Source organism: Rhipicephalus microplus, chromosome X (assembly GCF_043290135.1).
Source record: "Rhipicephalus microplus isolate Deutch F79 chromosome X, USDA_Rmic, whole genome shotgun sequence".
Taxonomy (NCBI): Eukaryota; Metazoa; Arthropoda; class Arachnida; order Ixodida; family Ixodidae; genus Rhipicephalus; species Rhipicephalus microplus.
Genome location: NC_134710.1, coordinates 287,392,880 through 287,408,567, shown reverse-complemented (window position 1 = coordinate 287,408,567; position 15,688 = coordinate 287,392,880). Strand labels below are relative to the sequence as shown.

Here is a 15,688-nt window from a genome sequence, read left to right as displayed (position 1 = left end):
CATCACTCCTCGCCGAGCAGTATACCGCCACCGCGGGCGTAGGGGATACCTTTCTTTGCAGGCCTGCAACGTGATAGTGTTCACCCTCTCTCCCGTTACGTGATTCTACACGCCTGGCTGCGAGGTTTTCCCACGTCGCAACTAGGCGCCTCCGTCGATGTCACGCGGCGCGCCTGCAGACAATTCATCGAGCGCAAAGGAGACCACGTGTCTGGAAAAGGGTGGTATACGAGGGCGCCGACCAAGTGCATCAAAGCTTTTTCTTTCGTGCATTTGAGTGCCTGCAATGAATTCAACGGTAACTTAAAGCCAAGGCATTTAGTCTAAGTGGTGATCTTATTCTTTTAAAAGAAAAATAAAGGGAAGAATTTTGAAAGCCATTAAGCAAACGCAGAATAAATATTTAAAAAAAGGCAATAAAGCGATGTTATTACGTAGCCACTGCATCTGAAAATGTGCGAGTGCAACAATTATGCTCCCTTTCTGCGCGTGAAATGGGCGACATTGTCGGTGTTTCATTGCGTTTTCGGCGCGGTATTCACGACGGCGTCTTTGTGCGGCGTCACGTCCTTTCGTATATCATGCAGTCGGCAAAGCTGTCACAAAGTGAAACGAGGTAATGCCGGGTAGTTTTGTAATCCCTCTCGAGCCACGCAATGAAGTTTGGTTATCGCTTGTGTGCCGCGATGTGCCGAGTTTATTTCAATCATTGTCATATAGCCATCAAGGTGCGACCCTCTTTGCAATCGAATATGCCGCTGCAGCCGTCGTTATGTATTTACATTTACAGTTACGTAGTGTTTGTATAATTGCTATCGCAACAGAAGGTTTCAAAATATTTGCTCTAGCAGTGGCTAATTTGAGGACTGCGAGAAAGTGACGAGGCGGCAGTTTAGTCGTTGGTTGCTGCTGCAAGGAAGCAGTCACGTGACCCTTATGTCAGAACTGTGCAACGTTGAACCCTATTGGGCGACCGGCACCTCGAAACGACTTTTAATGGTGTTGCTGTTGAGCGTGAGAAGCGGGGTGCGCGATCAGTTTGGTGGTTCCACAAAAGATCAACACTGGTCCAAAGTTTGATATTGTTACGGTTAGATTGAGTTAAACTATGTTTATTTACAGTAGAGATCAGGCGACGATCGCCTATGATGGCGAACATAGGCGGAACCAAGTAACTTCCTCTACCTTTATCCCCAGAACATGGCCCGGCTCTTACCGAATCAATATTTTAGATTTCGTTAGGTATTTTAAGTTTTATGCCCATATCCTGTGGTTGCAAATTCGTTCGTTTATTAAATGCATACTTTGAAAGTCAAAAAAGTATCGACGTCGTTCATTAGGGAGGACATTTTAATTACCTATAATTCTGAAAAGTTCGCGACAATGTGAAATGCCAAATATTAACGCTGCCAAGAAAATATTTTTGTTCGAATTGTGCGCGTGATGAAGTGTAAAGTAGCATTGTTCAAAAGCTTTAAATAATGCTACCTTACACTTCATCACGCATACATTTTGCCCCTTTTTCTTTATTTGTAGCAACAATATTTGAGATGTCATGTTGTCGTAAATGTGAGAGAATAATGGGTAATGAAGATAGCTTCCACACTGACTAAGTTCAACACTTTTTACTCCAAATTGTGCAATTATTAATAATTTAAATTCAACTTTGGGCTACCATGGGATATGTGCCTAAAATACAAAATACTGAACGGAAGCTAAAATATCAAACTTTTGAACTGTGCTGATCTCGCCTGGAAGCACCCAGTTCTACGCGGCCAACTCAGCAGGAAGCAAGATGAAGCAGCAATGAAGATAGGCTGCTCCTAGATGACTTCTGGGGTGTTATTGAGCCTGCAGAGAGCGAAGGTCGACTCCGCACTCTAGATATATGTCAACACTGACATGGAAATAAATTCGCATGCCCAGAAATGTAGCCGATCCCCCCTAAGCCCATCTCGTAGCAGACAAAAGTGAAAAAGAGTCCACCTAGCAAGGTCATAAAGGAAAGAATGCTTTAGAATATTGTTTTGGCTGTTGGTATATTCAATCGCTGAGCCTTTGAAAGTTTTACAGTGGAATTGTCGTTCGTCCTTTTTAGCTTCCTCTGATTTATCTCGTCTCATTATTGGAAAAAAATTGATTTGATATTATTACAAGCAACTTGGTTAGTTCTACATCAGTATTATCATTTAAAAAATTATGGATGATTTCGTCTAGACCGACTGTCAAGGTGGAGTTGATTACTTACAGTAGTTTCAATCAGATTTTGACCCAACACCTAAATAACACTTCAGCTTCTGTTCTTCGAGCACGAAATTCTAAGAATTGCTTTGAGCCTTCCTTCATATAGAACATTTTACATAGTAAATGTGTATTATCCGTCAAGTATTCACGACACAAACCCTTAGGATAGTGTAATTTATTTTAGCGGCAATAAATTGGCGGGTGGCTAAATCCCATCACATATAACATGGGGATTACAAACATACTCGTGCGAAACTCGCTTATGAAATTCATCTCAGGTTAACAGCCTCACTTGTAACTCAGTCATCCCCACATTTTATCACGTCGACGATTACCTATTCTTCAGGTTTGACATTATCGGGATGAAGCCTTTGTATTTCATCTTGGTTGATTGTTAATTATGCTACTAATAGGGTGATCACATTCCGGTGATATTTGAGATTATATGCCCAGTAATATCTGTGATTTTTAGTGGACTCACGTGCATAAATTGCGGTACGTTTACAGAGACCTTGCGGCGATTTGTAGATTCTCTGCCAAAAGCAACGTCAAAACAACTTGTATTGGGCATCTGTTCAGCTTTACAGGAGTTGCGTAGAAAAGCGGATATTGAGGTTCACTCAGTTGAACAAAAACCCGTGTCGCGATAGTGGAATCATGATTTAACGGGGAATTAAAGGCGTAGAATTGCAGTCTGGAAGAAGCTATTACACAATCAATGTCGTAAAAACTGGTCAGATGAAAAGTTCATTGCATGTATATTTAAATGTATGGTGGCGAAGGTGAAAATGTAGTATGATGAAAAGTATTTAGAATATCTTTTGAAATGAAATAAAAAGCTCCATTTAGCTTTCTTATACATAAGAAACTAATTCCTCAATCATTGCATATTGAATCCATAATTTTATCGCCGCATGAATTGAAGCGTCATTGCAGAGCATAGCGCAAGGTTTGGAAAAGCAATTTTCGTCGCAAGTTCACCCCCCCTCGTTAATTCCTTGTTCAGGCGATAGTTTTTACCGAAGTATCGATTAATGAATTATCAAAAGTTATAAGTAGACTTCCCGCAGCTGCCCCAGGCCCCGATGGAGTCACTTCAGCAATGTTGAAAGTTTTATTCGCAGTCGCGGGTAGATCTACGGGGCGGGGGGGGGGGGGGGGAAGAGAATAAAAAGTTTTCAGGCCACTATCCCATGCATTTTTACGCAAGCGTTGGCTGGGGACTTTTGACCAGGACTGTACTTAGTGTAATAAATGATTCTATAAGAACAAGCTTGGCTGTCCAGTCCCTTTTTCTCAATTCTTCTGGCAGCTGGCATATTATGAAGAATAAGCAACAGGAGATCAGGAATGCGTATAGCCACGTTATTATCAATATGCCACATATATGTGAGATGGGTTCTAGAATTCGGGTGTGTTCTATATACTACAGGGCATCTCCCTATGAGCTGCGTCTCCTTGGTTTCTTCGAGAGGGAGGCACTGCGCATGTGTTTAGGGCTACATAAGTATAGCGAATAATGTTTGTATATGGAAGCTAGAATGCCCTCACTCATAACCAGATTCAGAATATTGGCTGCACTTAACTTAAGGGAATTTGAAGCCCCTTTAAGGCGTAACAAAACTGTTTTCATTACGCAACCTGGTTTATCTTTTATTTAATTGGGCTATATTCCACACACCTCAAATAAACATTGCACAATCTCTTCTGAATACACTGTCTTTCTAAAACAGGGAGCTTATTTTAGTTTGTAATTCGACAAGTTCTCTTCATATCTGCTTTGATGACATTTTTTCTAATAGGGCTAAACACCTATCGAGTAATGTGTTAACGGCGACTTTACAGGACTACCAGCTGAGAACGCAAGCAAATGTCAACATTTCGACAGACGCATCGCAGATAGATGAAAATAGTGGCATCGGTATATTCTGCCCTGTTCTCGACTGGTCCTTTTCCCTCCGAATTACAGATTTTACACCAATTTTTATTGCAGAAATATTAGCTATAGTGCTGCGCCTTCGTAAACTGACCCTATTAATAAATTGAGGCATAATAATAACGGACCCTTTATCAGTGTGCAGTGCGCTCACGGTTTCGGTGATTTGAGAGCATTGAAAGAATTTGATTCCCTGCTACCCAATCACTTGACTCGTGTTCGGTTAGTATGAGGTACCTGGGCATAGAATCTTAATTCTATGTAAAGCGGTTCATGTACTAGCGAAAATGTTGTTAGACGGACCAGCTATTAATATTACCCCTACAACAGTTTTTATAGTGGCAGCTAGTTTTCGGAGGCCAATGATGCGAGAATTCGCTACACCATCTTTAAGAAATTCCCTGGACTTCGCTCTTCTACTCACACCTTCGGAGACTTCTTCATGACACAACAGAGATCTTCAGGTTATAATTACTCGGCTACGTTGCCATATTCCGTCATATTTTTTTTTATTTATACAGAGCAGGATTGCCACCATCCCAGCTTTGTTCTTACCGTGGGAAAAGGAAATAAGAGAACGGTTTCCGATCTCTTGTCGAAATTTTCCCGCATTAAGAAAAATATCTTTAGAAACGCCGTTATGCATCATTGGACTAGATTCAACAACTTTAAATTTAGTATCTTTAGGTGCATTTACTCTTGGGCCAGCAACGGGAAAGTATGCGAGGCCGTGCAAGATTTCGTTGAACAGTCAAAGAGATTTACACAATAACAAAAGTTCCAAAGGTCTTTAGTTAACCAATGTAGGTTACAGTAAATTTTCTTGCATACTAATAATTTATTTTTATTTCAGTGTGAATTCATTTGACTTTCTTTTTTTTTCACAAATAGTTTGTAAAAAATAATTTTGTTGTACAAAACGAGTCAACATGCTATTTTCTAGTACTCAAACCTCGTTATAACAAAGCTGAAAGGGAGCCACATTATTTCGTTATATCCATTATTTCGTTATATCGATTATAACAGTTTGTGGCAATGTATGCTCAGATGGGCGCACACCTATAAGCGTGCAAGGAAGGAAACCGCCTTGCGCACCGGTGTACCGCTGCGCGACCACGCGTGCCACGGAAAATAAACTCAGTCGAATCTCATTAATTCGAACTTTCGGGCAATTCAAACTCACGCTGAGGTCCCGTCAAAGCGATGTGTATTCCAGTGGGCGAAAACGCCCTGTAATTCGAACGCGCAAGCACTTGCGACGGTTAATTCGAACATACCGCATTCCGAAAATGCTCTCAGCATCATGCCCAATCCTGCGGCGGCACCTCTCAACCCTGCGCGCGAACAAGGAAAAGAAGAAAAGGAAAGGACTGTGACGGATTGTTTGCTCTCTCTCAAATGCCGATCTGCGACGCGCCTGTTCCATGCTTCCTCCCTTTTCCGTCTCTGCACGTAGAGACCCTTCTCCTTTCAAGGCCGCGCGCGGAGAGAGAGGGAAAAAACAAAACAGAAAGTTGTTGCGGAGAGTCCTCCTTTCTCAATGCAGAGGGTAGCAGCCATGGCAGCAGCGGAGACGCGGTCGCGGCCGTTGTGAGAGGAAAATCGCTTTGCACCGCGGCGCTGCTTCTCGGTCATGTGAGCGCTTCCTCAATCTCCGCTGGCTGTGTGAGGAGGACGGCTCTCTTGGCCGCGCGGGGCGTGGCCGTAAGGTCGGCGCGGGAGTTTTGATAGAGCCGCGCCGAACGAGCGTCAAACTCCGCAGAAAACGATATACTTAACACACTACGGTCGGTTTTTTTATAGACTATTCGAAAGACTAATTTAGTTCGTTATATTCATTTACCGGTCAATTTTACTTCGTTACAACGAGGTTTAAGATGCATGGTTCTCAACGGAGTTTTCAAGGGGAATTTCATTTACTTCGTTGTATCCAGTATTTAGTTATGTCCCGTTACGTTGGAACAAGGTTTGAGGTATTTAATTCTTCCTTCTAAGCTATCCAATTCTTGGCCAATCCCTGGGGGTGGGTGTGAGTCAAAAGTTTAGGATCTACAACTGCTTCTACAAGGGACCCTGTTAGTTTTGAAACTGAAACGCGGAAAAGGGAAGCATTAAGTATGTAGCGAGCTAAAGCCTATTGGACATAATGTTTTTAATGTGACTAACAATGTTTCAAGCGAACTTTAGCAGTTATGACAGTCATGCAATTATTCAGTTGTACAATTGACCAGTTTGCTTTATTTATGTGGTTGGTTACTAATGAAACACCACTGGTCCTATCTTGGAATATTTTTGCATTCCACTCTCTATCACCTTTCTTTTGTTAGTCAGTCAGTTTGTTTGTTTAGTCTGAGTTGGCTGAAACACATACATGAAGCTCTTCTATGCATTACGAAAAAAAAACATTTCTGAGAGCTCAAACCAGGATATTTTCTGTCGATCAGGGTGACTCCGGTTTTGCTGGACGACCGGGTTCCACTGGTCCACCGGGTCCACCAGGTCTGCCTGGACCTCCGGGTTTTGATGGGAAACCAGGAATCAAAGGAGAAACGGGAGAGCCCGGATACCCCGGTAGGTGTCATTCCAAGCACCACAACAACACCTTTAGGAACACTTCATTTGGGAGCTTTAGGAGCTTCATTTTGTAAGAAACCAAGTACACCGCCGTCGTTAGTGCGAAGCACGTATCTTAATAAAGGAACTTTAACAGAAGCTCAAGAGGGACAATTGAAAATGTGAGACGTACACGTTAAAATAAATTTTCGAGCTCAACAGCGATATAGTAACAGCGTGTGATCCCCTGTGCTCAGATTTGGGTGCACGTTAAAAAACCCCAGGTGGTCAAAATTTCCGGAGCCTTCCACTACGGCGTCTCTCATAATCATATGGTGGTTTTGGGACGTTAAACCTCACATATCTATCTATCTATTAAAAGCGTATGAATACTATTCTTGAGCTGATGTTGGTAGAGAACGGTGATGTGGCGCATGGAACACTGCGCATTCGATCTGGGAGCAACGGTAAAGCAAGTGCGCCGATTCAGCGACATGCATGTCCAAATGTTCATGTACAAACACACTTACGCGTACTAATTACCCTCATTTCTCATGTAACGCTGCAACCATTCAACGAACGGGCATATTCTTGTGGAAACTGCACTTGTAATCACGAACTACTAATAAGAACTTGTCTCACAGGTCTTTCAACGTTCGAGATCAGCAAGGGAGACAAAGGAGAGCCGGGCCAGCCGGGACCACCCGGAATACGAGGCCTTCCTGGCGAAGACGGCTTCCCAGGCCTTCCAGGCGCGAAGGGCCAGGTCGGTGAGCCCGGATTCGACGGCGCGCCGGGCATTGCTGGAAGACCCGGCCCCAAAGGTACGTCCACGTGTCCGGCGTAGCATATTACAATGTGACGATACCAGAAAATGGGGGCGAATGAGTGTGTTTGTGAGATCATCATCGTCATCATCCCACTGCAGGACAAAAGCATCTCCCATGTTCCGCTAGCCATCTCGGTCCTGTGCTTGCTGCTGCCACTTTATACCCACAAACTTCCTCAACTCATCTGCTCACGTACCTTTCTGTCTCCCCCTAACCCACTTGCCTTCTCTGGGAATGCAGTCAGTTACCCTTAATGACCAGGGGTTATCCTGTCTACGCGCTACGTGCCCGGCCCACGTCCATTTCTTCGTCTTGATTTCAACTATGATATTTTTAACCCCGGTTTGTGAGATAGGGGCATCTTAACAAATGAGTCGGTTAGTGCTTGAGCTAATTCATATGTGCATACACGTTCTTACTCACGCTGACTAGCAAGTTTCTTCAACATTGCGTGTGTCACACAAGGTGAAAATACATATGGCCTCGTAAACACGATATACCTGGTGTTCAAAGTTAAGCTTTATGGTTTTCTGAAAATTCAACATTGGGAAGAACATAAAACCATGTTTTCAGAGAACTTACGTATCCATGCAGGGACGTAAAGGGAGGAATAATGAAACCTGTCAGTGTCTCAATTAACTAATATTTAATAACTAACTTTTTGGTGACTGCAGCAAGCATGCATATTTGTATTGAGAAGTTCGAGGCAGTCGCGTTTCTAGACAGTTCCACTTGGAAGAATTCAGCATTTCTGCTTTGAGATATCTCGCGGCAAAATTTAATTCTGCTTTGCATGATTACGCATACAATACAGACAGGGCTGGCGCGAAGCTCCTCCCCGATGGATCGTGGCAGTTGCGGTCGTCGTTTAATCTGACAAGGGGTTGAAGGCACTGGCAAAGATGATAACGGTGGCCATTTCACCACCGACTGGCGATAGCCAGCTATGACTGTCCGTCACATCGGAGGGGAACATTGCGTCGATCTTCACCGCCTTGCATGCGTAATCATGCACTGCACAATTAAATTTTGCCGCGGCATTTCTCGGAGCTCGAACATGCTAGAATAATTCTTTCAAGTGTAACTGTGTAGAAACGCGAGTGCCTCCGACTTTTAAGTACAACTATGTCTGCTTGCTGCCGTGAGTGAAAAGTTAATTATAAAATCTCAGTTAATGGGACCACTGGGCACCAGAATTATTGTCTCACTTTGTGGCCCCCTGAATACATGAGTTACCAGCAAAGATCATTTTTATAATTTTTCCAGTGTTGAATTTTAAGAAAACCATAAAGCTTAACTTTGGACACAAAAAATGTGTCCAAATAAACCCTTCCCTTGTTACTGTTCTCACGGAGGATCTACTTCACTGCTTGCAAGGCTCTACGGCCACTGCCGCCACTATATATATATATATATATATATATATATATATATATATATATATATATATATATATATATATATATATATATATATATATATATATATATATATATATATATATATATATATATATATATATATATATGTATAAACGCACACACAGATAGATAGATAGATAGATAGATACTGCGTATACGCGGCTTCTGTGTCTTTCTGTCCCGAGCGCGTGACCGCTAAGGCAACCGAAAATATTGACTTGTTTTTTTTTTTCTTGCGCGCTGTATTTAGGATACCCTGGCAACCCCGGAGCCCCCGGACCTGATGGAGCACCCGCTACAGGTACTGCACTCGGTTTACCGTTGCAGCGCGAGTAAATATATCAATTTCCCGGCTAGAAAAAAAATGAAATAAGCAGCTCGCAGTTACAGCACCTTAAAAGTTCACTAATGGCAATTCAAGCCTTTAGTATATGCTAGCAAAGAAAGTAAGTAATGAAGCGAGAGAGAAAGCGCAAGAAGAGGAATATCGGGGAAGTTAACCAGACGAGCGCCGGTTTGCTACTCAGCACTCGGGATAGGGAAATGAAATTAAGTATTGTACATGCTACCTTGCAACATGCAACCATTAGATTAATTTGCTTTGCGGAAGAGCAAGATAGATTAAACAGCTAAAGATGTAGATGAACTCTATTACATACATCAACTTGTGGATATATCATAACGAACAATTATCGTTTTTTTTTTTTTGCTCTTTCACTACTTATGCCTCGTACATCTCTTAAGGCCGATGATCTATTATTCAAAGTTACAATTATATGTACAGTGCCTCCGCCTAAAAAAAGCTGCAAATAACCAGCCGTGCAGGTGTAAACAGTTGTCCGTATACACATAAGGAACGGCGGCAGCTCAAAACGAGAGGCCACATTCCTTATTGCGAGGCAACTCTCACAACCACTACTTTGTGATAATATTATGTTGATCAACTTAAGTATCACTCTAATGACTTCATGTAAAAAATAAGGTTCGCAAAAGGGAAAGGTTAACGGGGCGCTATGCTGACCTCCATAAAAATTGTCCCAATATAGAAGCGCTCCTGACGGCACAAGAAGAGCCTGTGCTGTGTGGCGTCGGTTCGCTTATCGCACTTGCGCTTGCAGACGTTTACCCAGGACCAAAAGGAGACGAAGGCAATCCAGGGCCACCTGGTTTCCCCGGTATCCCGGGACTCAAGGGTGAAGCAGGAGACCCAGGACCAGATGGACCAGATGGACCACCCGGCTACCCAGGGATCCCTCCGATTGGCTTCAAGGGCGAACAAGGAGACGCAGGAGTGAGCGGCCCCCCAGGTAACGTTCGAGTTTGCATTCTACGCCTTCTTATCTGTCAACTCGAGCTCCTCACGCGCAGTTACCTAGCGGCGTTAAGTAAATGTACGATTCGTGGCATCGTTATCCTTTCTTGCTGTATACGGTGCTCGTGGGCTTAGCGCTTTTGTTCAGCCCACGTTGCAAGAATAATTTAGGTGAGCAAACTCCGCGACTATCCACTGCCCGATAATGTTAAGGAGCCCGAGGGATGGTGCTACAAACTTTGCCCCTGCTCCCCCGCCCCCCCCTTTCTGTGTAGGAAAGCCCCATGACGTAGGAAAGTAGCGGCGCTCATTTATCGTCGCCACTAAAGCCGCTTTAGTCGCGAAAAAACGCTCACCATGCAATCAACCTCTTCCCTTATCACCCCCTGTTTCGCGGCGCCGCTCTATGCGTGTCACGTGGTTGATATCACGCGATAACCCAGTTTTCTCAGATTTGGAAACCGTCGCCCACGTGCCGGGTGTGCTTTGCGGAATTCGCCAGCAGCCTGCTACGGTCCTTAAAGTCTCTGGAAGTCCCTGGACTCTTAACAGTCCTTAGTCCAGCGAGCCATCTATCGGCATGCCACAAACGAGAACAGAATCGGTCCCTCCCAAGGAGGATTAAAAAAAATTGCTAGAGTGGAAGCTCCAGCAATGCCTTGCCAGTAGAAGTGAAGCCATCTTTTGCCACTGCCAAGATGGCGGAAACGTGCTCTTTTCTGATAGTACCGACTTATAGATCTAGTGGCTTTGATATGTTAGCGTTAATTCTACGTTAGTTCTATATTAAAAGACAGTTGTTCCCGACGAGATAACACACAGAAACGAGTACGAGTGACTGAATTTTCCAAGTACTCTGCCTCCAATTGGAGGATGACTAAGGAAAACTAGTAACACTAAGACGCACTTGGAGCACTACGTGACCCGAAAACGTTTCCACATTACACTCGTTGGGCGTGCGAGGGAAACGCTCCATTCTTAATCGCTGAACGGTGATACGTTATCAAGCCCCTCGTAAGACGGCCGCTGCAGCCGCCATCTTGCCAGAGGCATGGCTTCACCTCTAGGCAATGATTTCCGCTCCAGCATTTTTTTTTTTTTAATCCTCCTTGGTCCCTCCCCGCTAAGCACTCGTTTCGCAGCGTTGGCTCAACTAAAGTATTCTTGCACCGCTGTTCAGCCTTACAATAATGTGCGGGGTGTTCCAATAAGCTCAAAACTGATCATCTTAAAATGCATTAGATTCAAAATTTAGTACAAGCGAATGACACATAAGCCACTACAGTCCATTACTTCAGCTTGTGGCATTTCTCCATACACCCCCGTTCACTTGACGCCTCAAATAAGTGTAGTTTACATTCTTGGTGATCAGCAATCATATCTGAAACCTATGTGCATGTCACACAACTCCAGGTGGTCGAAGTTTCGGAGTTTTCCACTACGGCGTCTCTTATAATCATATCGGGGTTTTGAGCACGTAAATTCTCAGCAATTACTTTTCTTAGAACATCGTATCAGAGTGGCAGTGCATGTAAAATGGCTGTAACTAGGAGCAGAAGACTGCTTAGTAGACATTCTTGTGCGACTCAAGGGCACAAAAGTTTGAGGTGCGAAAATGACGCGATTGCTGCGTAAAAATAAATGTTCTGACAAAGAGGGGTTCCGGTGAAATGATCCAAGATTCAGAACAGAAATATGATAAGTTAATGAAGTCAAGGTAAGCTGAAACATGTTGCTCGTTATCGGACGACAGGCACCCCCGGCTTAATAGGCAGTCCGGGACAGCCTGGTTACCCCGGCATCCCAGGATTGAAGGGTCTCCGAGGCGATGACGGATTGCCGGGACCCTTTGTTCCCGGACCACCAGGACTGCCAGGGCCGAGGGTAAGCTACTTGTCAGCCTCCTTCATTTTTTTTTTCGCTTGAAGCAGTGGTTCTTACATACTATGTGCGATGGTGGTGTCATTGAAATATTATTCAAGCCGATCGGATTATTACGTGTGCCACTAGAGCGATGAAAGGCTCTTCTGATTTCACAGAATGCTATATCCATGGTATGCGCGACCATGCAGAACACCATCCAGAAATAATGCGATTCATTAAAGCAGTTGAGTTACAGCCTAAATAACTGTAAAAAAGGAGCACTGTGCAAAGAAACTTGCTATATTACATTGCGTGCCCGCGGTAACTGGAACACGAATTAAGAATTTGGGGGAGTGTCATTGAACGCGGTATTAACAACGGAAATTAACCATCCTATCTGGGAGTTCATAAACGTCGCAAGAACGGAATGATTCACCATGTTTGACTCCCTTCCGGTCTGAAAAAAGATATAATATACGTGTGTACTTCATTTCACAAGGACGCTCTGCAGATTATTACCCAATTCTTTCTGGGTCCTACTCCAGTGGCATCCTAATGGTAGGCACTTTTCGGAACCGGCTGTCTGATAATTATTTGTATTTCATTATGAAATAAAAAAACGATACGAAAAATCGTATATCGGATATCTGTCAGATGTCAAAGTGGTTTATTATGTCTATAAAAGTAATTTGGTCATGACTAGGTGCCGCTTATTATGCCACTTGCCGCACTCTCAGCCCAGGCTGTACACGTTGAATGAAACACGTTAGTTACTAATGTTTTTTTTTCTTTTTTTTTCGCACTCGGCTCCTCGACCTTCCTGGTCTTATAACATAAATGTTGTTCTGCTTGGGTAGACAGACGACCAATGTCTTTCCAATCCGCCTCACCTTTGACAAAACTGCTGTGGGACTAACTAGGCATGTCCGGTGTCACTTTGAAGAGGTGTAAAACGCAATGTCACGCACAACGGTGCGTTCCACTGTATGATAAACAATGATTGGTTGGAAAGAAGCTCGGAATTAGCATACAATTTATGCACCTTGATCGTGTTTTCGATCGTATTATTAGTACGGCGTGCACGCTTTCAGGTGTGCCTCTATTTGTACTTACCTTGTGTCAGAGCAGTACGTCCGCACTTTTTATCTTTCGGCGCGGGAGCCACGTTCTAGAAATCGAGGTCTCGAGGCGCGCGCCTGTCGGCCCGTGCCTCTCGCCGACCGTCGGAGCGAGATGCGCGGGAGAGGTAAGCGAACCAACACGGCGCATGTTCGTTGTCATGACAACGCGCGCACATTGAGGAAGACGAGAAAATTGAGATTGTTTGAGCTTTGCGGTCAAACTCATGCACAAAGTTTTTGTCTACAGGCATAAGCGAGTGCATAGTTCCCCTTCAGGGGGAGCAAAGGTTCATCGCAGCACCCCTCCCTATTAAGTCAATGTATGAGGGAGACTTTGCACCCCCCCCCCGTCTTAGGTTACTAGAGAAGGGGGGCAGCAACCTCCCTTCCCCTTTCATGTACTCCCTTTCACCGGCAGTACAGCTACCGCTATAAAGGTCTGACCATATGTACGCGTTGTAGTGCGTCAGCACGCGCCTTACAGACTCGGCGTCGCGTTCTCTCCCCACGTAGAGAGAGCGTGTGCAGATTATAGTGTAGCCGCTCGCCTTCACCCTTCACATGGAGACGACGCGGCGCCGAGTCAACGCGCTGCGACGCGTGCGTGTGGTCAGGCCATAAAATAAGCATGCGCTGAAAGTCAGGGGAGAACAAAATCAGCGCACTGTACCTGCATGCATTATCATAAGTATCCCTCGATACCTGCCCAGGGACAAGATGGCCAGCGAGGCTACAGGGGGGAAAAGGGGGCGCCTGGAGAATCGGGATTCCCCGGTTTTCCTGGACTCAAAGGCGAGATGGGTAAACCCGGCTTGCCCGGACCTCCTGGAAGGCCCGGTGTAAACGGCACAAAAGGCAAGTGATTGTTTCGTTGCGTACAAATGGGAATGTACACCATGCATAAACAAAACGCGTTCTCAGCGCAGTTACCACGCGCTCAACTTCCGCCTTACCAGCATCTGATGGCTGCACGGCTGATTTACTAAATTAGAAGAAAGAAATAATAAATGAAGTTATTGAAGTTGCTCTAGATTAATTTCATTATGATTGTGTAAGAAATATAAACTTTTGTCAGGGTACATCAGAATACATTTGAGCACTTCGCCTGACATATTGAATACGCTTCGATTAGCATCGTCGTTCTATTTTAGTAAGGTAAGATAGATAAAAAACGCCCCGCCGTGGTGGTCTAGTGGCTAAGGTACTCGGCTGCTGACCCGCAGGGCGCGGGTTCGAATCCCGGCTGCGGCGGCTGCATTTCCGATGGAGGCGGAAATGTTGTAGGCCCGTGTGCTCAGATTTGGGTGCACGTTAAAGAACCCCAGGTGGTCTAAATTTCCGGAGCCCTCCACTACGGCGTCTCTCATAATCATATAGTGGTTTTGGGACGTTAAACCCCACATATCAATCAATTAGATAAAAAACGATTAAATCTCCCGCCACGGTGGTCTAGTGGCCATGATGCTCGACTAATGACCTGGCGGTCGCAGGATCTAATCCCGGCAGTGGCGGCCGCTTTTTGATGGAGCGGATCGAAACAGCCTGAAGCCATAATACTCAAATTTAAGTGCACGTTAATGAGCCACAGGTGGCCGAAATTTGCGAAGCCCATGGCTACGGGGTCCCTCATAATCAATACCACAGTTCCAAGACGTGATACTCGGGCACCGACTAGTATTATCATGAAATATTACTGTTTGTTTTAATTTATCTCTTACTTCATTTGATTTATTCTTTCGACATTATATGTCGTGACGCTATTATTTGCATATCTGCATAAATATTGGCTAGCAGTGATTTTACCAATACAAAAATATATAAAGAGGTCAGAAAGCTGCATATATTATTCGTGCATATTTTCTCAGATTTGTCTATGTTTCATTCGTGTGTTTTCTAATTTCACTAGCATACGTATAGGCGTACGATACAGCACGTTACGGTTCATTCATGATGCTGTAGAAGCACTAACACTTCCAGAAATACTAGAACTTAAAACAGGACGAAATACGGCGGATCAGTAAAAAATGGGCACCGAGAACAGCGCTATGCCAACTCGCCCAAGCATCCACTTCTATAGAAAACGTTAAACTTAGACCACAGGATACCTCACCACCAGCTTCACGCTCACACATGCAATGAAGTAAAAAAGTTAAATTTCTAGAAAGCTGAAACCAGTTTCTCGCGATTTTCACGCGGACAACATAAATCTTGACTATATTCCCACACCCCAAAAGTTTGCATAGCGCGAAATTTTCGAGAAAGCTATTCCCTCTTTGTCTGAGAATGTAGCCTTCAAATAGATGTGCCAGCCCGTAGTGATCCTTGCGACCAACACAGCTACCCGCTATGTTAGAAGCCCCACGCACTAACAGAAAAGAAATTTGCATTTGCTTTTCCACGCTTAGTAA

The 15,688-nt window shown here is 44.2% G+C and overlaps 1 protein-coding gene across 1 annotated transcript in view; it reads left to right on the top strand.

The window, feature by feature from the left end:
• LOC119161438 (uncharacterized) overlaps positions 1 to 15,688 on the top strand; it is a 102,071-nt gene that overhangs the window by 74,492 nt on the left and 11,891 nt on the right. The window contains exons 31-36 of the mRNA XM_037413899.2: positions 6,625 to 6,751; positions 7,378 to 7,557; positions 9,235 to 9,285; positions 10,103 to 10,291; positions 12,050 to 12,180; positions 13,991 to 14,135. Coding sequence (XP_037269796.2) covers positions 6,625 to 6,751; positions 7,378 to 7,557; positions 9,235 to 9,285; positions 10,103 to 10,291; positions 12,050 to 12,180; positions 13,991 to 14,135 — 823 coding nt within the window. The remainder of the gene's footprint in view (positions 1 to 6,624; positions 6,752 to 7,377; positions 7,558 to 9,234; positions 9,286 to 10,102; positions 10,292 to 12,049; positions 12,181 to 13,990; positions 14,136 to 15,688) is intronic.